The sequence below is a fragment of the Ailuropoda melanoleuca genome, chromosome 10 (genome assembly GCF_002007445.2).
Source record: "Ailuropoda melanoleuca isolate Jingjing chromosome 10, ASM200744v2, whole genome shotgun sequence".
Classification (NCBI taxonomy): domain Eukaryota; kingdom Metazoa; phylum Chordata; class Mammalia; order Carnivora; family Ursidae; genus Ailuropoda; species Ailuropoda melanoleuca.
The window spans coordinates 33,007,126-33,029,508 of record NC_048227.1 but is presented as its reverse complement, the minus strand read 5'-3'; the positions used below and the strand labels follow the sequence as shown (position 1 = coordinate 33,029,508).

The following is a 22,383-nucleotide window of genomic DNA, read 5'->3' as shown; positions in this document are numbered from 1 at the left end:
TTATTTATGTGACAGAGAGACAGCCAGCGAGAGAGGGAACACAAGCAGGGGGAGTGGGAGAGGAGGAAGCAGGCTCCCAGTGGAGGAGCCCGATGTGGGACTCGATCCCGGAACGCCGGGATCAGGCCCTGAGCCGAAGGCAGACGCTTAACGACTGCGCTACCCGGGCGCCCCCCCGCCCCCGCCCCGCTGTTCTGCCACAGTCTCTGTGCGAGGGGATGCCCAGGGGACTCAAGAGGATCCCTTCCCTTGCCCCCCCCCCACCACATCGATGCTGGCAGGACCCTTGCGGGCACCAATGGGAGCCCTCCCTGAAGGGCTTGAATAGGCTGGTGGTAGCTCACAGTGTTTCTTAGAAAACCAGAGATGCTTCCTGAGGGGTCTAAAGCTCTTCTGGGATCTTGTGCCCACATCTGAGCCTGATTCTTTCACTTTAAACCCCCCCCCTTTTTTTTTTTTTTGCTTATCTGTACAGGCTACATTACATGTTCACCACGGTATTTTCCAAGCCTCCTGTAAGAATAAAAATAACACTAAGTAAAATAATGTAATAATACCATCTTTGATTGTCTGTAACAGATATATTTGAATATTATATCTAGATAGCAAATTTATGTACAGTGTGTATATATATATATTATATTTACTCTCTCTATATATATCTATATATTTCCTGATTCATGAAGGTGAATATTATTACCCCATTTTTTTTTTAAGATTTTATTTATTTGACAGAGAGAGACACAGCCAGAAAGGGAACACAAGTAGGGGGGGTGGGAGAGGGAGAAGCAGGCTTCCCACTTAGCAGGGAGCCCGATGCGGGGCTCGATCCCAGGACCCTGGGATCATGACCTAAGCCGAAGGCAGACGCTTAATGGCTGAGCCACCCAGGTGCCCCATATTACCCCCATTCTAAAGATGAGCAAACAGAAGCCAGAGAGGTGAAATAACTTGCCCGAGTTTGTATTCTGAGAAGGAGCAGAGACAGTTTTCAAATTCAGGTTTGTGGAACCCCAAAGATCTCCTTACTTCACCACACCATCCCTCTTGCTCTGAGCTTTTGAGGTTTAACTGAAATGTTGCCCTTCATTTTCTTTCTTCGTAGCCCAGGTGCCCCATCAGGGCAGAAATTATGCTTTACTCATTAGAACCCTACTGAAGCCCCTGTTATAAAATTCAACTAATGTTTATTGGGCATCAGTGATGAACCAGGTGCTATGGTAGGTTCCAGATGGGGCAATAGTCCAGTACAGCTGACAATTAACAGGAGAAAGTAGAAAGCAGGGGTGCCTGGGTGGCTCAGTCCTTAAGCATCTGCCTTCAGCTCAGGGTGTGATCTTGGTGTTATGGGATCGAGCCCCACATCGGGTTCCTCCACTGGGAGCCTGCTTCTTCCTCTCCCACTCCCCCTGCTTGTGTTCCCTCTCTCTCTGCCTGTCTCTCTCTCTGTCAAATAAATAAACAACATCTTAAAAAAAAAAAAAAAAGAAGTAGAAAGCAAATAGAGTCAAGGGGGCAAAACGAGAAAATGAATACTTACCCGGTCCTCACTATATGCCAACCACTTTCTCAATGTTCTTTGTGTATGAGTTCACTTACTTCATGAGATGGGTGCTGTTCTTATCACTTTTCTTTTACACCCAAGGAAGCAGAAGGGCAGAGAAGTTACATCACTGGCTCCAAAGTTCATGTGGCGAGAAAGCTGCAGAAGTGGGGCTTGGACCCTACCCTCTGGATTTTGAGTATTTACTCTTGGCAATAAATAAATGCAGCCAGGACCCAAGATGGGCAGTGCAGTGCTCTTGCAGAATATTTCATCTGAGGCATGAAAAAGAAGGAGGAATCCCATTTAACAAGTAGGGGTAAGAGAAATCTAAGCAAAGAGGCCAGGCTGTGCAAAGGCACTGAGGTGGGGAGAGATGTTGACGGTTCGAAGAAAAGAGAACATGCACTGGGAAGCTGCAGAAGGAAAGGCCTACTGATCTTCAGGAAATTAATGATTACTGGGCCACAGAGGGGAGACTTCTTGGTGCTAACGGAATAGAGATCTATTTTTTGTCCATCTTTCCATACATATTCTTTAGAAGATACTTTCCTGTTTCATGCTTTCCTTCATGTACATGTGGGTATGAGGCAACCAAAATGGGACCTAGATAATGACACTCAGCATGGATATGTCCCCAGCACACACAGGGACACCTCTGACTGGGTTATCTTCCTTCTCCTAGATCAGAGATGGGTGTTACCCGCTCTCCAGTGATACAGTGTACACAGCAGGCATCACTTACCAATTACTGTATTCTTTTCCATTTAGCTCAAGTAGTGCCTCAGAATCCTTCTCAACACAATATAGTAGGCCGCCATTTTTAATCACCCAGAGAGGAAAGGGAGTTAGCGTGTAAGACTTACTGCTTCTGAAGGCCGTGGGGGTGATATCTGCCACCATCCTGGGGCTGTTAGAACAGGCAACGACTTAAGTTTCTCTGTCTTTATGATAATCACATCTTGGGGAAAGCTTTAGGAAGAGGATCATAAAACCAGGCATTCCCTAACAGCAGGCTATGGCGTGACTTGCTAAGAATGTGCTCCTAATGCATTTTAATGACATGCTTTATAATATCTTATTAAAGATTGTAAGAGCATCTAATAATCATTTAATAAATATTAATGAAGCATTTACAAATTGCACCTTAATTTACAGCATTGGCACTTGTATACTGCCCCGACATTAGCACATGGGTGCATGGCGGCTCCGACCGAGGCTGCCATGGACAGCCTAGTTCCGTGACATTGGGCCATCCTGCTACCATAAGTGATTTTTAAAAATAATAATTCTTGGAGAGCAGTTCAGTGCAATGAAGCTTGATACCCAAAGCAGTTTAGCAATTATTATTCTGTTTGGGGAACATTAAAACATAATCTACCATGAATTTATAATCCATAGCTTTTCTCTCATGCACTTTTTTTTTTAATAATACGCAATAATTATAGGCCCTCACGGAGAAACTCCTGTAGATGTTGGACAGCGTCCGGGCCTCGCTTGTTAAGCCTTTTAGACCATATATTCAAGATTGAGTGAAGAGCTATAAGCTGCAATTCTCTCTGGGTGGTGCTGGTCTTTAGCCTGGCCTCAAAGTCACACCTCACAGAAAGCCAAAGCTGGACGGGGCCTTGGAAATCGCCCTGTCCACCTCCTCACTTTATATGGGAGGAAACTGGGGCCCTGAGAGGGGATGGGACAATCAGAGGCCACATGGTGAGAGAGCAGCGGGAACGGGACCAGATCCCAGGGTGTTAGGTTTGCAGTCACATGCTTCCTGGGCTCGAGGCCGAGGAGAGGCAGCATGCATTGGGAAGATCCAGTAGAAGGTGGCGCCTTCTCCTTGGAGTCGTGGGGAGTGCTTGGTGTCAGGGCTAGGGTCTCTGCCTCTCTGTTGTCCCAGGCGGTCAAGAGCTCCTCCGCACTAAGAGGACTTGGCCAGCAGATGGCGCTGTAGGGATTCAAACTGGAGCGGCCACATCCAAAAGCAGCCCTGGGCAGGCAGGGATTCACAAACCCCTGCAACCAGGAGTTGTTTGAAAAGAGCTCGTATCTGTCCTGCACCACAGGGACCTACAGGGATCCCCAGACTCCTGTGCGGTGCCTCAGCCTTGCTTGGGAGGGAAAGCCAGGTCTAGGGTGAGCTGGCACAGGCACCGGTGGGCTGGGCACACTGGGTCTTGGAGCAGATCCTTAACCACGCTGTAGCAGAGCAGAGAAGTGGGCTGTGTGCAAACTCGGGTGCTTGCTGTTTGGCAGGACTCAGGGTGGAAGTGTCAGCAAGATGCGCTCCTCCCATGTGGGGGTCTCCCTAACGCCCAGCTTCTTAGGATCACTCTAAGAAATAGCAAGACCTCCTTAACAGGGAAGCAACAAGACAGTAATTGTAAGGCAGGTGTTTCTCCTGCCCCCTTCATGACTTCCAGGACTATTAATTGCTCCCAGGCCATGTTCAATGTGTTCCAATTAATAATTTAATTCGTGTGCCATGACAAAATGGTTTTGCCAAGCAGTTTGATTTACTTTTCAAAATTGCAGAATTACAATGAATGGAGGACAGCGTAGGGCAGTACATAGATCTCTGAATAGTTTGAATATCCTTTCCTGTTCTTTCATCCTCCCTATACCCCCAACATACCTCATCTCCTCTCTGTCTCTCTTTATTACACACACACACACACACACACACACACGCGTGTGCACACATGCATACCTCACAGCAGCACTCCCAGAGCCTTTCCTCTCTCCCTGCAGCGGCGGCATGTCTGCATACAAGTACAGAGAGGAAGGAATGGCCTGGACCCGTGGGGCGAGGACAGGCTGATCTATCAAACAGAAGTACAATTGCCATACTTCTCAGGTCCTGGCCCCGGGCACCTCCGAGCTCTCTCCCTGCTCCCCCAACTCTCAGACCCCACCTCCCTGTTGCCGGAGGGCACTATGCCACCTTTAAATCAGATTCAGAGTAAGTTTACATGTGACACCTGCTGTTCTGGACATTGCAGTCTGCTTGTTGTGTCTTCTAGTTGCAAGGGAAGGATTTGCATGAGCAGCGTGTGATACAGAGTCCGGCTGGGCCTTGCAGGCAGGCTGCAAAGGGTCAGCTGCTGGTCTTCTCGGAAGCAGGCATCATTACCCCTGGAGTCTGAGCCAAATCCCCCTCCCCCAAACCCTTGGAGGGAACAGGGCCAGAGGTCTGGCTGTCCTGCAGCCACGACTCACATATTCCTGTTCTGTCTGGACAGCAGGACACTTGCTGAGAAATTAATGGTTGGTTGTCGAGGGCACCACTTCTCCAGCTCCTTTCTCCTTAACACTTTTTATACCTTCAAGTGCTTAGAAACAGTCAACCTTCTTTAGAAGAGTGAGAGTTTCCTGAAGGCAGAAGTGTCTTACTTAACTCTTCGGCACACAATAGACACTCAAGTAATTGTTCAACTAACAAACAAGGGAATGAATAGAGAGGATGAATTGTCTCTCTGGATAAGTTAATTGCATCTATTTTATTTAACAAGCATTGTATAATACTATCTCTATGCCAGAAACTGCTCAAAGTGCTTTTTAGATATAAACTCATATATGCCTAATACAAACCTTCTAAGTTAGATACTGCTAAGATCCCCCCACCTTTTTTTCCCCCCAGATGGGGTAATAGAAGGCAGATAGCTTAAGTAACTTGCCCAAGGCCAGGCACTAGGAAGTGGCCAAGCCAGGGCTCAAACGCAAGCAGTCTGGCTCTAGAGTTTTTGCTCTATCCCTCTTCACTACACTTCCTCTAATCCTTAGTGTTATTCTCCTCTGACCAAGACCAGTGTACTTGGATAAAGGTAGCCAGGGAACAAGCATATGTAGATTTGAGTCCCACCTTTTAGAATTCAACTCTCAAAAGACATGGCAAGGAAAGGTTTCTAGATGGAAGAAGAATGGTCAAATTATTTGATTTTACCAGGAAAAACTTACAGATTTCTTTCCCTTCACCTCTGTAATATATAGACTGCAGTTTTTGGTGTTAAAGAAGCAAAAAAAGGGGGGGGAGGAAAGGAGGAGAATGAGGGAGGAAGAAGGAAGAAAGAGAGCAGGCAAGCAAGCACGATTTAATCTCCAGCACAGAAACGGTGTCCGCAGCCCTGAGAAACATGGTTTTTCATCTGCCTGTTGCTTGGCACAGTTTCATTGCCTAGAAGCCTGCAGAAATATTGGAAGTCAAGATCCAATATAATAATTGGCTTACAGATTTGAAGAAGGATGGACAGACTTTCCCATTTCCAAGATTCATTAGCCCAGCTCCCCCTCTAATAGACAGGGCTGGCTCTACGTGTAAGCCATTTTCTAATCAAATTGGCACACCGCTCACGCTCTGACTGGGTGTAAGTGGGCAGCTGCAGGATTGTTCTGCCTCAGCTAGGGCTGTCGGGGAGGGGGGGATGGGTGGGGTGGAATTTCTCTCGCTGATGCTTGATCATCATAAGTTCTTCATTCCATCACAATAAGGAGCCCCCCACCTTGAAAAAAATTCATCCAAACATTATCGTGACTTCTACTTGTGAAAGACTCCCAGAGGTCATTCGTGTGTCCCTGTGCTTCTTTGAAAATGTGCACCAGCTGTGAATTATCCTCAAGCTTGACATACCTAGAAAATCTAACAGGAGTGTGGAACTTGGTGATGACAGTAGGGAAAGCTTAGAATATCCAAAAGTTTATGATCAGCACAGAAGGCTCATAAGAGAAGGTGCTAGTATGAGTCGGATCTGAGTGTGGATCCCAGCTCTGCCCCGTAGCTACATGCTATGCCTCTGTTTCCTCATTTACAAGTGTAAATGACCACATCAGTGTGCAATCCCTGTCTTCACACGAACTTAACTCAGGGTTGCTAGTAATGCTAATGTAAAACAGAGAAATTGAAAAACAAAATCTGATCAGAAAGAACTGGAAAGGGATTGGCAGTCTTGTATCACAAAGAAGAAAGAGAACTCCCCATTGGTTTGTTTGCTCTCTGTCAAGAGAAATCATCTTCAATCAGGATGGGATAAACTTTGGTAGGGGTGTTGGAGGCAGTTTTGCTGAAACAGTCTTAGGGCAGCGTTAGCTCTAAATAAACCTAAATATTTTACCTAGACTAATATCCTAAAACTATAGCATAACTTGGGTATGGATCATTAAATAGCATGGAGATTGTGTGGCAGAGAGCAGAGGGATACGAGATCAGAAACGGGAAACCATCAGATAGCTTTGCAGTTTTCAAAACAGATGGAAGGAAGCTGGAAAGTCCTAGAAAGTGTAGGCTGGTGACTTCTCGTAAATCTGCAATTCACATCTGGGAAGTCTTGTCAGAAGCATGGTTGGTGAATGTATTAAATAGGAAAGCACGCCAGTAGACTTGTGTATCGGTTTGTTTAGGATAACCTAGACCCAGTGCATGTCATTTCTTCTCACCGGGGTGGTTGGTTTGGAGAATGGGACAGACATACCACGTGTGAATTGCAGCAAGACCGTCAACTAGGACACCTTTGTTGGAAACCTATGGGATCCCCTCGAGGCAAGGTGGAGGACTATGGGATGGATATTCAGAAAATTAGGCGGAGAATAAGTTATTGATTGATATTGAAGAGTCATGATATCAAAAGTCATGCCTGGTGGTTTGGATGTGTGTGACCCCCATGAGCTTTGTCTCAGTTCTGCCCATGTGGCATTGTTTCTGAATGTCTGCATGGAGATAGAAGGGGCTGCTCTTTGGTCGCGGGCATGCTATGATGCAGGACTCCTCTGCACATTGAGGGCGTGACTTTCCCACCTCTCTTACAGATGAAAAAATGAGCCAGAGGAAGTGTATTTTTTTCCCTAGGGCTGCTGTAAGGAACTACCACATGCTGGGGGGCTTCAAACAATAGAAATTTATTCTCTCACAGCCTGGAGTTCAGAAGTCTGAAAACAAGGTGTTGGCAGGACCAGCTCCCTCGGAAGGCTCCAGGGGAAGATCCTCCCTGCCTCTTCCAGTTTCTGGTCGTTCCTCATGTTCCTTGACTTGTGGTTGCATCTCTCCATTCTCTGCCTCTGTTGTCACGTGGCCTCTTCTCGGGTGTGTCTGTGTGTGTCCTCTCTTTGGTGGATGCTCTCATGATCAGGGACCCACCATAATTCACTGTGATTTCATTTCTATCCCTGCCTTTCTTACATCTACCAGGACCCTGTTTCCAAATGAGGTCACATTCTGAGATTCCAGGTGGACATGAATTTATGGGGGACACCATTCAACCCACTGCAGGAATTTATGGAGTATATTCAAGTTCCAACAATTAATTGGCAGATCTAGGAACTGAACTCACCTCTCTCTGCCTCATTTCCCCCCTTTATCTTAGAGGAAGTGATCAGGAAAGAGAAAGGACTCAAATCTGAGTCACTTGAGGCAAAGTTGAGGAACTGTGGGTATTATCCTGAAAAGAAGATACTTGAGAAAGGAGATTATGGGTGTGAAGCAGAGTATTGCCCCAGAAAGGGAACATGTTTGGTCTGGTTTGGGCTGGGAGAAGCCTCACTCGGTCTGTGGCCTGTTCCAGAGCTGGTGCTGGGGTGGCAGGTAGGTGGCTAAGAGGCTGAAAAACAGATAACCAGCAGCTGTGCTGTAAGAACGTGCCCCACAGCTTTGAAGGCAGAGAGGCAGGAAGAGCAAGTGATCAAGAAAATGGACCCTCAGCCTCATTGTCAGGCCTCAGATCCCAGCTCTGCCGTTCACTTGCTGTGTCAGCTTGAACGGGTGGCTTAACTTCTCTGAGCCACAAACTAGGGAGGAAAATACTCTCAGCCTCATCGAGCAGATACAATGATCCACTGTGATATAATGCAGAGAAAGCCCTTAGTTCAGTACACCTTACAAAGCCAGGACTTAATGAATGCCCGTTATCACGAAAACTTAAATACTCCACTTTTCTCTGCTGCCAAAAGGCATCCCACGTCACCCACTGCCCACAGAAGGCAGGCAGCTTGTTTGTCGTCTGGCCGTGGTGGTCCCTGTTTGCCTGCCCGATACCCACGGAGCCCGAGTGCCTCACCCGTGGTGACCTGCCGTTCATCTCCTCCACGTTAGTGTAATCACAGAGGCTTTCCTCTTCTCCAGCAGCACTGCCAGTGGCTGCAGAGGAAGGTTTCAGCCGAGTTGACTGGCTGGACTTCCTCATTATTTAAGGCACTCATTATTGAGGCTAGCGTGGCTTCCCAGCTCTGCTTAATCCGCCGAAGGAAACCAGCTCTCCTTTGCTTCTGTCCTCCTGGCTACTGTATCTCCTCCTGTTCTCCTTCAAGTTGGTTGGTTTTTTGTTTTGTTTTTTTTAATCAATCATTTTTTTTTTTTTTAAAGAAAAGATTCAAACCCACAGTCATGAGCAAATTACACATTGGCCAGCTCCTGCCCGGGAACACCACCCGCACAGAGCTTCTTATGTTAGGTCTGTTAGAGGAGCATTACTTCTCCCCCACCCAAGCTCTCTGATAATTCCCTGCTGGAATTAGCCAGGGTATTCCTGAATAATCACAGGGAACAAGTTGTTCATTGTTAAGGAGGTCTATCCTTGAATTTCACCTGCCATTTTGTTGGTGGTGACAGAGTTCCCTTTCACGCTCTCTGAGGGACCCTGGCTTGGGTCCATGTGAACTGAAAATCCTTTTGATGTCCCCAGATACAAGCACAGCCCCTGCACTAAACCTGCTGTAACTTCCAAAGTCTCCAAGTGCTGTGGCCGAGAGCATGCCCTACCTTTGTGGAAGGAGGCTCTTGGCCAGAGCGAGAACCGCTTCAGTTGGGAAGGTAATGTGAGTCAGCAGAAAAGACGCGAAATGGCCAGAATTCAGCCCAAGAAAGAGAGAAGCACCTGCTGTGCATGGATTATTCACTGTCCCTACTTGAAAGACCCTTGCCCTCTCCCCTCTCCTCCTCAGGGCTGGGGTGATTAGGGGAGTGAGCCTGCTCTGGCAGCCTTTTGGTGCCTACCATGTATCAAGACACAGGAGCACAGCCCCCAACTCACCTGACCTCAATCCCCGTCCAGATTTAACGTGCATGTGAATCACCCGGGGTCCTGGAAAACGTAGATTCTGATTTGGTTGGTCTGGGGTGGGCTGTGAGGTAACTGCATTTCTAATGAGCTGCCAGATGATGCCGTGGACCAAACTTTGAGTACCAAGGTACTGTAGGACAATCCAGGGAAACCTGTACTTGGGATTCTGCACTTTGCGTTTCCTTCCTCACCCACGATTGCCCATTCAACTGTGGAGCCAGCCCATTTATCCTAGTTAAAGGGTTCTACTGCTCTTTGTGATTATTCCTCATGATACTGATTACGTTATACACTTAAATTAAATAAAATGCACCCTATTGAATGCACGGCACACAAAAAGAATATTTATTTGAATATTAAGTACAGATAAGACTTCCCCTGGGATTATTTCACAGCGCATTTGCAGAATTTAATTGCAAGGTTTTCCCACTCAGGTTCTTTCAGAATTCTACTTGTGAAAATATTTTCTTTCCGAAGGTAAAGCTGTGCTCTGTTGGTTTATTATTATTATTATTTTAAATCTGAAGAGCTCTCTGAGCTCAGTCATTACTTCCAGCGTCTAATTAATACAGATGATGACAAAGCAAACAGCCAGATGACCTAGATTTTCCTTTTAAATTGCCTGCAATTTACATGAATGCTTCCTCATTGTTCAGAACTTTTGTAAACCGAATTCTTCCAGTAAAGATTCTTTAAGTTTAGGGGTTATAAGCATTCATTTTTCATGAAGCGTATATCTTCCAGCGATCCTTCCATTAAGCTTTCCAGGAAGAGTATGACTCTCTCTCTCTCTCTCTCTCTCACACACACACACACACATACACACACACACAGCAACAATAACAGCCACCACCCAGGCAACCCTTTCAGACAACTGAACTGGAAAATTACAAAATGAACACTCCTCAAGCTTTTCCAGCTACAGGATTGTTCCCATTTCTTAAATGATGACATTTTGTAAAGTCGCAGAAATCAGGAAGGGTAAAGACCTCTTAAGGCTATGTAAAGATTTCTTTAGATGCAGATAGCAACATGGCTTAGAAAGCCAGCCTGGGGATGTTCACCTGAGCTGCCTTCGACTGGAAAGTCATTTATGCCCCTATTTCCTTGTCTGGAAAATTGGTCCAATGGGACTTGGTTCACTTTGCTATTTTTTTTTTTTCTGATAGTACAGTGGTTGTTACATGATTTATTTTTGTTGACATACTCTTGCGATCTGTGGATGTGAACTTTTAATGTTGCAGCACAAAACTTCCAGAAGCATCAGCCACTTTTCAAATCCTTGGTTTTCTGTCACTGTGCTATTGTCCACCTAACATCCAAGCAAAGAGCTGGGCAGACCCAGTATATTGTCAACCTATACAAAAGAATAAATAAGAGCAACAGCAACCAATAGACTTTGGATTAAGTTCACTTTCTTACAGTGAAAAGACACTTATTTGGTGTTTTCTGTGTGCCACGGCACTCTCTAATTGCTTCGCAGATGTTAACTCATTCAGACCTTGCGATGACCCTTTGGGATGTGCGGGCAGGTCCAGGTGAGGAATTTGTCCAAGCTCCCTAAACTAATAAGTCGCAGGGTTGAGAGTTGACCCTTGGAAATCTGACTGTTAGAGTTTGTCCTCTTCACCACTGCATTTAAGCTGCCTTTCAGATGTCTCTCAATTAACATGATCAGGATGACTGCCCAGATAAGGCCAGTGGCCTGTGTGTGTCTCTCCTGAATCTATTTAATTGGGATGCAGATTATAAAATTATCAACTTGTGATAAAATTATCATTAGAGCTTTGCAGCATCTAACCAGAAAGGAAAAAGAGAAAAAAAAAAAAACAACACTCCACTTAAAACGTCTTAATATGAAAATGTCTTGAGAACATATATCCATCCCATCTAAGTAGAGATACAGGAGTGACATGTAAATCACCCACCCGGTTCTCCCCACTCTTTCCCACCTCTGGATATGGAGAGGGGGACAATAGGAGGTGTTGAGATCCCCTGCTCCATAGTCGGAGTTCTCTGGCTATAAGGTAATGATGGTCCTAGGAGAATGGTTCAGGGAAGCATGCCAAGCCCTTTTAGTTCCTCAGGACATTTTGGTGAGTGTTGTTTGAATTTTCTTGGCCTGAGCAAGAAGTTGGGGAGGGCTGGGGGGGGATTATAACCCTTGATTATGAAGGAAAGGAATGATGATTACTTCTGCGTCTGAAACAAACAGAAATCATCTTCCTAATAACCACAATTGTTTTCTCCCTCCCTCCTCTGCCTTGGTTCACAAAATACCATATTAAATCTGGAGAATAAAAATGTGCCTGGGGTAATGGTTTATTATTAGAATAAATAATAGGCAATATGTTTCCCCCATCTTGCAAGTTATCAGATGCAAAGACGTTCTCTGGTTTCCCTTGGACAAGTGTGTGCGTGTGTCCGAGCAGCCGGGCCTCTTTGTGGCCATGGGGCTGCCCTGTCACTTGGAGGCCTGAAATGAACAACTCCGAGAGAGAATGCATCCTTGCAAGAAGCAGATGGATGCAGGAGGCTGAAGGGGAGCCTTGCCAGGTGCTGCTGTGGCTGCCACCTCTTGCGTGGTGTTTGGCTATCGAATCTGTCTGCCAGGATGCCTTTGTCTCAGACCTGGGGGCCTTGCTCTTTTCCTAATGCGGCATTTAACAAGTGGGTGCATGGCAGAGGAAGTGTAAAAAGCGTTTCTCCCTAAAGAAAACAGCTCCTTAAAACCTGTTATTTGAGACTCATTCAAGTTCTGCAGGCTTCCTGACCTCTGACTTCCTTTTAATCAGATAACCAACACTTGGATCTACCCAGTGACTTACATCTGGAGCAGGGACTCTCTTGATAGAAGTGCCGATATCATCAAAATGATACAGTTTTACCAGGAACAGCAGGAGAAGTGCTCACTGCTAAATGTGTAGTGCCTGGCACATACCATACCATAGGTCATTTAAGTACTAGAAACACTCAGCATTTTGAGATCTCGGGACATGCTCAATATCCCAACCGTTGTTAGTCATCAATTAGATATGTTAGAGCTTTCAGTCTTTGGGCTTATCTGCTCAAGGTTTTTTTGTTTTTGTTTTTGTTTTTTTTAAAGATTTTATTCATTTATTCGACAGAGATAGAGACAGCCAGCTATAGAGGGAACACAAGCAGGGGGAGTGGGAGAGGAAGAAGCAGGCTCATAGCGGAGGAGCCTGATGTGGGGCTCGATCCCATAACGCCGGGATCACGCCCTGAGCCGAAGGCAGACGCTTAACCGCTGTGCGACCCAGGTGCCCCTGCTCAAGGTTTTATATAACAACAAACCCATTACTTTTTCCCCCCTTGCCAAGCTCTTTTCCCCTCCCCCCGCCCTGCTGTCTGCCCCCAAAGCCGGGACCTCTACAAGACGACAAGACTTAAGGAACAAATTCTAGTTCTTCCCAAAGTTGAAATGAAATTGTTGGGGGAGAGATGAGCGGACTCCCCAGGTTGTTCTCTCAAATGCATTTTCTTCAATTTATACAACACGAGCCAGAATCGAGTTAATTAATCATGGCTGACTTGACTCATTGTTGTGACTTTTTGTTTCCATTTTTTTTTCAATTGATTATTCCCTGCTTCCTTTTCTGAATCCTAAGCAATTACTACTTTCACACTTTCACACACTTTTTTCTCCCTTATGCAAAAAAAACAAAAACAAAAACAAATGAAAAAACCCAACCACCACAAGTGATGCGCTCTGTATTTTCATATTTGACATAAATGGTACTGTTTGCCTGGATTCAGAGGACACTCTTCATTGTAGGATACATTTGGAAGGAGCAATGAGCTTTATTATAACCAGTGCGATGGACAGCATTATATTCAGGGATTTGAGGTCTTCCTGGACTCAGATCTCTAATAAACATTTCATATAAGAACCCAGAAGGAGAGTAGGCAGGTTAACATTTCTTTTTATTTTTTTTTTCACTTTTCCACTGAAGGGAATGCAAACTAAACTATATAATTTCCCTGAAAAATTGGAGTTGAACTTTTTCTAGGATGGCCACCCTGGGTTTACCCTTTTGGTGTCTTGGGGAGTTATTTATAGCTACCGTTAATTGAGTACCTACTACGTGCCAGGCACTATAATCTCCATTTTATTCATCTCTTCCCCTCTCTTTGGGAATTTTCTTTTTCTTTCCTTCTTCTTCTTTTTTAAATTTTTTTTTTATTTTTAGGAAATTCACCATGTGTCATTTATATCTGTATCTCCTCCCATTACACAGTGCTTGTCAGATAGTAGTAACTCAGAGTATGCATGTCAAATATATACAATAATCCTTAAATGCATTAAGGAAAAGGCAAACTGTAGAATTCACCCTAGGTACTTTGAAGCATGCCTTTATAGGGAATGCCATCTTATTTTAGAAGAATTTATAATGACTATGAAAATGGAGAATTTGAGAAATGTATGAGGTACCAACTGATTTGATTTATTGAGTTCTCTGTTGCTAGACTTCTTTGGTGCTTTTCTTCTGAATAATTCACAATCGCCCTGAAATTTAGAATTTCTAACATTATAGTATTTCAAACAATCTACACATCTATTTATCCATTAATTTATTGTGTGTCTTATTTCATCCGACTTGTACTTTTCCCAGTTTAACTTAATCTCTCATCAATTTCCTCTTTGCTTGATTTGTCCACCATATTGAATTACTCGCACTTCATAATTTCACTGAGATTTCCACACATTCTCCTCTCTCCCTGAAAGGATTTTTGTTTAATTCATTCTTTCTCTGGATACGTTTTCTAAAAAACAACAAAACAAACAAACAAAAAATAGCACATTTTTTCAACTCTCTAAAATGAGATGATTGTCCCTCCTGTGTGCTATTGGCACATCTTATACCTCATCGTAGCTAATGTTTTCTGTATTGTAGTTATCAATTTGCTGTTTTTCCCCACTTAGCTCCAGAAGTCTTCTGTTTTTACTGTTGCATTCCTAGTACTTAGAACAGTGTCTCATATACAGAATATACAGTGTCTGTATGCATTTGCTGTTGAATACATGGAGGAATGGATGGATAGACAAATAAAATGAATGGATTCCAGATATTGTCCTAGTCTCCAGAAAAAGAAAGTCGCATAAGACTCAGTCCTTTCCCTTGTAGATCCAGTCTGATGTGTGGGAGGGGAAATCAAGCTAGTAATAGGGTCAGGATAAAGTGGGAAGAACTGAGAAGAGAGAGCTCAAAGTCAGTAGAAGATGAAAAAGGATGAGTCTGAGAAAGATTCTTTGGCCTGGTTGGCTCAATGAAGATAGGAGATGGGAGAAGATGAATCCCTGCTATTAAACATCCCGTTCAACCAGGAGAGCAAAGGGTCTCATGCTGAAGTTTATTGCTTCAGTTTCTAACCTTTCATAAGTGCTTACTTGGCAGCCCTATCGAGAGCGGTATTTGATTCTCTGGAAGCATCTTAAAGGAGCAGCACCAGACCTCCCACTTTCCCTTTTTTCATTTAGGCTATAAAATATATTGGTTCTGTGCGTTACTGCCATGAGAGGAAAAAAAAAATATTGCATGTTAGTTTCCAAATGAAATGACATTTAGTGAAGTGTACATTTAAGGTATTTTTCAAGGTTGGCTTTTAAAGAGTACACTGGAAGGGTCTTTCTTCATAACAGATGATAAGAATTTACAGGTGCCTTTATTCTTAAGCCCTCTCTCGTAATGGTTATGGGAAGAACATTTAGAGGACTAGCACTAACCAGCGAGCCTTCAGAGCATCATTACGCCCTGCTCAGAGTGTTGCATGATGAGCACAGTTGTAACAGACCCGTGATGGGACTCAGCCATCTTGCCTGACTGGCCAGTTACACTCTATCACTTGGTGAAGAAGGGGCATGAGCAGCCATCTTGCTCAGAAGATGCGGGTGTTACAGAGTTGACTTCTAACCAAAGAGGTAATGGCAAAGGTAGGCTCCATTAGGCAGCAGAATATTCACAGAATATTTACGGGATCGGACAGGAACAATGCCCAAAAAGGAGAAGCAGGAAATCGTTATTAGAATATTGGCAAAACAGGGACGCCTGGGTGGCTCAGTCAGTTAAGCATCTGCCTTCGGCTCAGGTCATGAGCTCAGGGTCTTGGGATCGAGTCCCGCATCGGGCTCCTTGCTCAGCAGGGAGCCTGTTTCTCCCTCTGCCTGCTGCTTCCCCTGCTTGTGCTAGTTCGCTCTGACAAATAAATAAATAAAATCTTAGAAAAAAAAAAGAATATTGGCAAAACAATATGGGATGCCATCCAGGAAAAATGAAAATAAATAAATAAATAAAACAAGAACTCAAAAAAAAAAAAAAAAACCAAACAAAACCAAATGTCCACTACAGAAATTACTCAAAATGTCCTTTTTTTTATCATCTCCAAATCTCATTTTCCTTAATCAGCTTCATTCGAAGGACAACATAGCTATTCTCATGGCTGCTGGTGAACTTTGCATCTGCTGTGCTCTGTAATGGGAGCACTATAACACGGCATCACATCACATTGTGTAGGTCAGCAGGCTCTTTGTTTTTTTAAACGTCATGGCGCTTCTGTGTGTCTGACAAACCCTCCTGGGTTTGAGGACACCTGTTAAAAATATTAATTTTGTTATTAGATAAAGCAATTTAGCTAATTAATTAAAATGAAAGCTATCACTATTACAATAACAATAACCGTAAAAACACATATTACTGCAAGCCACTGATACTAAAATATTTTCCAATTGTAAGTGTCCTGCGTGACCGAAAGGATACTTTGAAAACCACAGCAAAGCGTTAAGAAAAAAATATTGTCATCACTATTTAATTGAACCTACTACAATTTAGTTTTAGATTGAGATATGTGGCCTGTTTGGGTTAATTTTTGTATAGAGTGAGTTTTAGGTTGGGGTGTTTTGTTTCTTTTCTAGCATGTTTTTTTTATAAAGTGGTCACTGTCAGGATTACAGCACACACATACTTCACTTTTCTCAGTCTACATAGTGTCGATATTTTACCGTTTAGCCGGAATATAGAAACCTTCCTGACATATGTACCCCTTTACTCTTGTCTCTTTATGTTGGGTTTATCTTAGGTATGTTGCAAACCTTGTGAGACGATTTTGTAATTTTTCTGCTTCTAACCATGACACATGTTTGAAAGAACTCAAGAGGAGTAGACGAGTCTATTGTATTTATATTTACCCATATGTTTACCATTTCCTTTGCTCTTTCTCTTATCTTGATGTTCCATATTTTCTTCTGGTATCAAATTACCTCTGTCTGGAGAACTTCCTGTAACAGTTCTGTGAGAGCAGGCCTGTTGGCAATGAATTTTTTTAGTTTCTTTAATATCTCATGTTCATTTCTAATGGCTCTTTTTGATGGAATTACAATTCTGAATTGACACTTCTTTTCTTTCAACACTTAAAAAAATCATGTGCCACCTTCTTCTGGCCTCCCTGGTTTTTGTTTGTTTAAATGAAAAATCACACTAATTTGAATTGTTGCTGTCTCACAAATAATGCATCATTTGTCTCTGGCTGTTTTTGAAGTGTGGTTTGGTTTTGTTTTGTTGTTTTCTTTGTTTTGTTTCTCAGTTTTTAGCAGTTTGATTATATCTAGATGTGAATTTCTTTGGGTTTACCTCTTCAGGGTTTGCTAAGCTTAAATGTATAGGGTTATGTCATTTGCCGAATGTGGGGAGTTTTTAGCCATTATTTTTTCAAATAATTTTTCTGCAGTGAACTCTATCTTTATTCTAGAATTCCAGTGACATGGATGTTATATCTTTTGGTTTTATTCTACAGGTCCCTGGATTTACTTTTCTTTTAGATTGGATGTTGTTTAGATTGGATGCTTTTTATTCTTATGTATTCAAGTTCATTTAGTCTCTTCTGCTATCTCCATTCCACATTTGAACTCATTCGTAGAGCTTTATTTTATTCTTTTTTTTTTAATTTAGGCTATTTTTTTTTACAGTGCTAAAATTTCCATTTTGTCTTCTTTGTAGCTTCAATTCCTTTGCCAACACTGTCTATTGTTGTTGTTTTTTTTTTTCATTTGTTTTACTGTGTTTTCCCTTACTTGTTGGAATGTCTTTATAATAGCTGCTTAAAATCTTTATTTGACCATTTCAACATCTGTGTCATCCCCGTGTCAGTGTCTGTGACTGTCTCTTCCCATGTGAGTTTAGATTTTCTCATTTCTTTGTTATGCCTAGTAATTCTAGTTGTAACCTGGGTAGACTGAATATTAATGTTATGACACACTGGGTCTTATTCCTCTATGGACATTTTTGATATTTTTGTGTTAGCAGGCAATTGATCCAGTTATATTCGGGCTGAAAGTTCTTACCTTCCTTCTGTGCATTTTGCTTCCAATATCATTTCTGCTGTCAAAGTCTTTGTTGTAATAGTTGGGTCCGTCCCATATGTATGCATGCTAGTGGCCAGTCTGGGACCCAAGCAATGGTCCATCCAGGTCACTTTGCAAAGTCTGTGGTATCTGTGTGGGTCATATGCATATACGTGTGGCTCAGGGGTGAGTGTCGAGTTCATAAAATCACTACATGGTATCATTTTCCCAAACTCTTTCCTTCCTTCCAAACTCTTTCCAGGATCCTCAAAGTATTTTTTATTTCCTAGGCCTCCCCTTTCTTGTCCTCCAGCCAGAGAGCTGGTGCTTTTTTACCCTGTTCCTGTGCTCCTGCAACAATGCCTGCCTTTGTGGCCAAGTGGAAGAGAGGACAGAGCGAAAAGTCAGTGGGGATTTGGTACCTCCTGGGACCAGAGCACCTCAGATCACAGAGAAACTTTCCCTTCAGCAGATGTTGGGCATCTCTCTCTCTGTATTTTGATGCTTAATCCTGGGTTCTAGGGCACCTTGAATCCATACCAGGGGATGCTGGTGAGGGGAAGGGGCAGAACCTACCACTTTTCTAGTCGTGCTTTGATCTCTTTTCTTGCCCACTCCCCTTGCTATTGCTTACCTTGCAGAGAGCGCAGATCGTTGCTCTGTGTGTTCCACGCACACTTAACACTTGCACCAACTGGGTGGAGACGGGTGAACCGTGCTTATTCCATCTTACCTAGAACCAGAATCTCCTCACCTGTCTCACTTATTATATTGTGGGAACATACACATACGGTAAAATTTACCCTCTTAGCCACTGGGAAGTGTACAATTTAGGGGCATTAAATGCATCCACAGTATTGTGCAGCCATCACTCTCTAGTGTGAGAACTTTTTCATCTCCCCAAATGGAAACTACAAACCCATGAAGCTGTCACTCCTCACGGCCTCTTCCCCAAATCCCCCGGCCACTACTAATCTGCTTTCTGTCTCTGTGGATTTGCTCCACTTCCTTTTTTGACAGTTTATGGAGACAAAATTTACAAACTATAAAGTCACTTATTTCAAGTGTGTAATCCACTGTGTGTATGTGTTTCATATATTTATAGAATTGTACCCATTTTCTTTTGAATATTTTGGAATATTTCCTCCCAGTTGTTCCCTCTCTCTTTTCTTTTATCTTTCTTCCTTCTTTTTAATGGTCTATTTTACTGAGTTTTTTTAAAACAGAACAGGGATTATAACATGTGCGCACCTTTGTAGCTTCTTTTCTCAAAAACTAAATAGTGCCTTTTGAGCATTTCCCATTTCTGTTTTTCAAAACTGTGGTTCCAAATACTGCACATTGTGTCATCATATGAGTGTACTGGAATTTATTTTTAATTTTCCCATTACTGCACATTTTAATAGTTGCAATTGTTTTCATTCAGAAATAATGCTGTAGTTAATTGACATGTAAATAAACATCTGTTTCTATCTCTTCTTATTTTCTTAGGCACTATTCTGAGGTGATGTTTCTGGGTTAAAGAGCATTGCAAAACACCAATTTATAGATTTTAGGTTCTGGCACATCCAAAATAAAGATTCTTGTTTTTGTTTTTGTTTTGGAGAAAGTAGAAAGAAGCTTTCAATACAAAATACATAAAATATACATCAAAAGTCAGTTTCCAAACCTTTTTATCCTTTAGTGAAAGTTTCAAAAACCTGCAGTATACTGTCAGATACAAGGAGTCAGGGGTTGCTTCATTGGTTTAAAAAAAAAAAATATGTGACAAATACACAGAATCCATTGTGAACGCAGACCCAGATTTTACTCCAGCCTGGCTATTTGAGCTGAAGGTAGAGTGAGCCAGTCCCCGCAGAGGTAGAGTGGCCATGTGTCACAGTTTGCCTTGTCACTCCCACTTCACATCTGCTGTCCCTGGCATAGTCACTAATGCCACCCTACCCTCTCCTCCAGCTCACATCCCTTTTTCCTGTTTGGACGATACATTATGGGGTCACTCTAAAGAATCATCCTTGATTTTAAGAAGCTCATTTTGGTAGGGCCAGGGTCATCGAGGCATGGCATATGTGTCACCAGTCTCTCCTTTTTGAGCTTACGGTAGATACCACAAATTCATCAGAATTTCTTTGTCTAATATAAGTATTGTCCTCAGAATTCTCCCCAATACAGTTATGTGGGGACTTAACTACGGTCTGATTAGAACTGGAACATAAAATGGAGCCCATTTGCCAAGGCATGTAGGTGACACTGTGGGCCCTTGACATGGGACAAGATGTCGTGTGATGGCCAGTGCCTAGCCCCAACCATTTTGAGTGGGCCTCCAGTGAAGAGTGCCAGCACCCTTAGGGCCAGAGGGAATTACACACCGAGGGGAACCTTCATCCCCGGGCACATTTTGCCTCCCACGCCCTCTACGGGATCTCTCTCCTCATATCTCTCCAAGACTCTGGCTCATCCTAGCTGTGTTTCTGGATCACACGACTGAAAATCCAAGTGAAGCTCCAGCTATGTAGACCTAAAGAAAAAGATTAAATACATAATTAATTAATGCTGGGTCTGCTTTGAGCCGGGTGATTAGAAGCAACTTTCCATTTTCTTTCATGTTGTTTTTGTGCAGAACCTGCTGATTTTCCCCTTCTTTTTCTTTCTTTGTAGGTTTCAAGACAACAGATGAATTGTGAAAGAGAGCAACTAAGGGTAGGTGCACCTGCCAGTAAAATACTTCTTGGTTCTCCTTTCTGTATGATAAGCAAAAATTTCCTTGTCTCTCCCAAGACACAGGGTTCTAAATAGCGGGCTTCATCTTAAGACTGGTAGAGTTGAAAATATTTATCCCAGCTAATTTAGTATTGATTGAGCTGGTAAATACAGTATATCTTCTTTTGAAGTGCCATTATAGTAGATATGGATTTTTTGATTTAGATTCAGCAATAAATACTTCTCTTCTGGAATTTGTTTGACATCATTGTACTGTTTTTATGTACAACACGAGGTCTAAGTAATAACAAAGGTCAAAAGGATGTCTTGCTGCCTTCTTAATGTGAATACCAGGCTGTTTGCTGAGTGGCTAAAATGCTCTCTTGCTGTTAACTGGGGTGGGTGAGCCACTAATATGTCAAGGACATTTTCTAGGAGCATTCAAGTCCTCTGTAGACCTTTTAGTTTTAGTGGCATTTGTGTATATAGAAGAAAGAGACAGAATTTTAAACCTCATATGCTATTCACCTTCTTAAAAATGAAACTCTCTTAGTGCTCAAGTGTGTTAGGGATAAAAAGTGTTCCCTGGATGAGGGGAGGATGCTTTGCTTCTAAATGCCGCTGGTTGGCATCATTCTGCTCATGGTATCGTGGTTGATATTATCCTTCTTGGCGTGGGTATGGTATTTTAAGAAATATTATGATTGTCTCCACCCCCTCCCATTGTATTTTTTAAAAATGTGTTCATATTTTGGATGGATGACTTTGAAATCATAATTGGCCCAGTTTTAATGTCGCTGATGGAAGTTGGCAATTTTTACTGGACAGTGCGCCTTATCATCGTGTTTCCGCGTTATAAAACCTGGAGGAACCAACTGCTTTTAAAAGCATCACAGTGAGGTTGGGGTTGGGGAACCATTGTGCTCAAAGGAAGCCAATGCATCAGAATAATTTATTAAACCAGTCGGATGTCATTTATACACTGCCTTGTAACTTTTCAGAGCATTTACGTAATGCCAGTCTCAAGACGACAATGATTTGTAGAGTTCTTTCCATTTTACAATTGCTGTTGGCATCAGGTTTGTCAAATCCTTGTGTAAAACAGAGTCTGGTTGCGTGGAACGGAGGAAGTGAGTTGCGGATGTCTTCTTTTATGCATATTTATTTTATGTGGTCTCCCAGCACGGCCCTCTCTGTTAACCTCTCATCTATACCCACTTCACTCCTAAGTACCTGTGCCTACATTAGCTGTGACTCCTTCGTGAAATAGCCTTCAAGATGTTTTAAGCTTTCCCGAGCTCTCTTATTGCTTTTCCCTGCAGTCTGAATTACTGGTTCATCCTGGTAAATAATGTATTGCAACTTCAGATTTCTCTTCCTGTTTGGATGAGGATGATGGCCAGAACTAGGTCAGAGCTAGATAAAGAGGAATGCATGCTTTTGTCTCCGGAATCCCTGATAAATTCCTCAGAATTAAGATAATCCTGAAATCTCTATTGCAAATGAGACTCCTGGCAAATGAAAGACTCCGAGGTAATCAAGTGCTTGTGTGCAGTTTGAGGGGTTTATTATTCAGCATTGATGAGGACATTGTCAACAGGGAGTGGTTTAGGAGCAAGGATGGCGCCCTCCCCACTCTATTGAATAAATTCAAGCAGTGGTTTGATACAATGGGTCATATATTTTAGTCCCCGTGTGGCTCCAATAGCCCCATATAAAATTATCTCTAATATCAT

The 22,383-nt window shown here is 42.9% G+C and overlaps 1 protein-coding gene across 14 annotated transcripts in view; it reads left to right on the top strand.

Moving 5' to 3' along the window:
- The window catches only part of RBFOX1 (RNA binding fox-1 homolog 1), a 2,017,010-nt gene that overhangs the window by 1,407,006 nt on the left and 587,621 nt on the right, over nt 1–22,383 (top strand). For all 14 annotated transcript variants that reach the window (XM_034670396.1, XM_034670397.1, XM_034670388.1 and 11 more), the window contains one exon: nt 20,606–20,647. In XM_034670396.1, the coding sequence (XP_034526287.1) occupies nt 20,606–20,647 (42 nt within the window). The remainder of the gene's footprint in view (nt 1–20,605; nt 20,648–22,383) is intronic.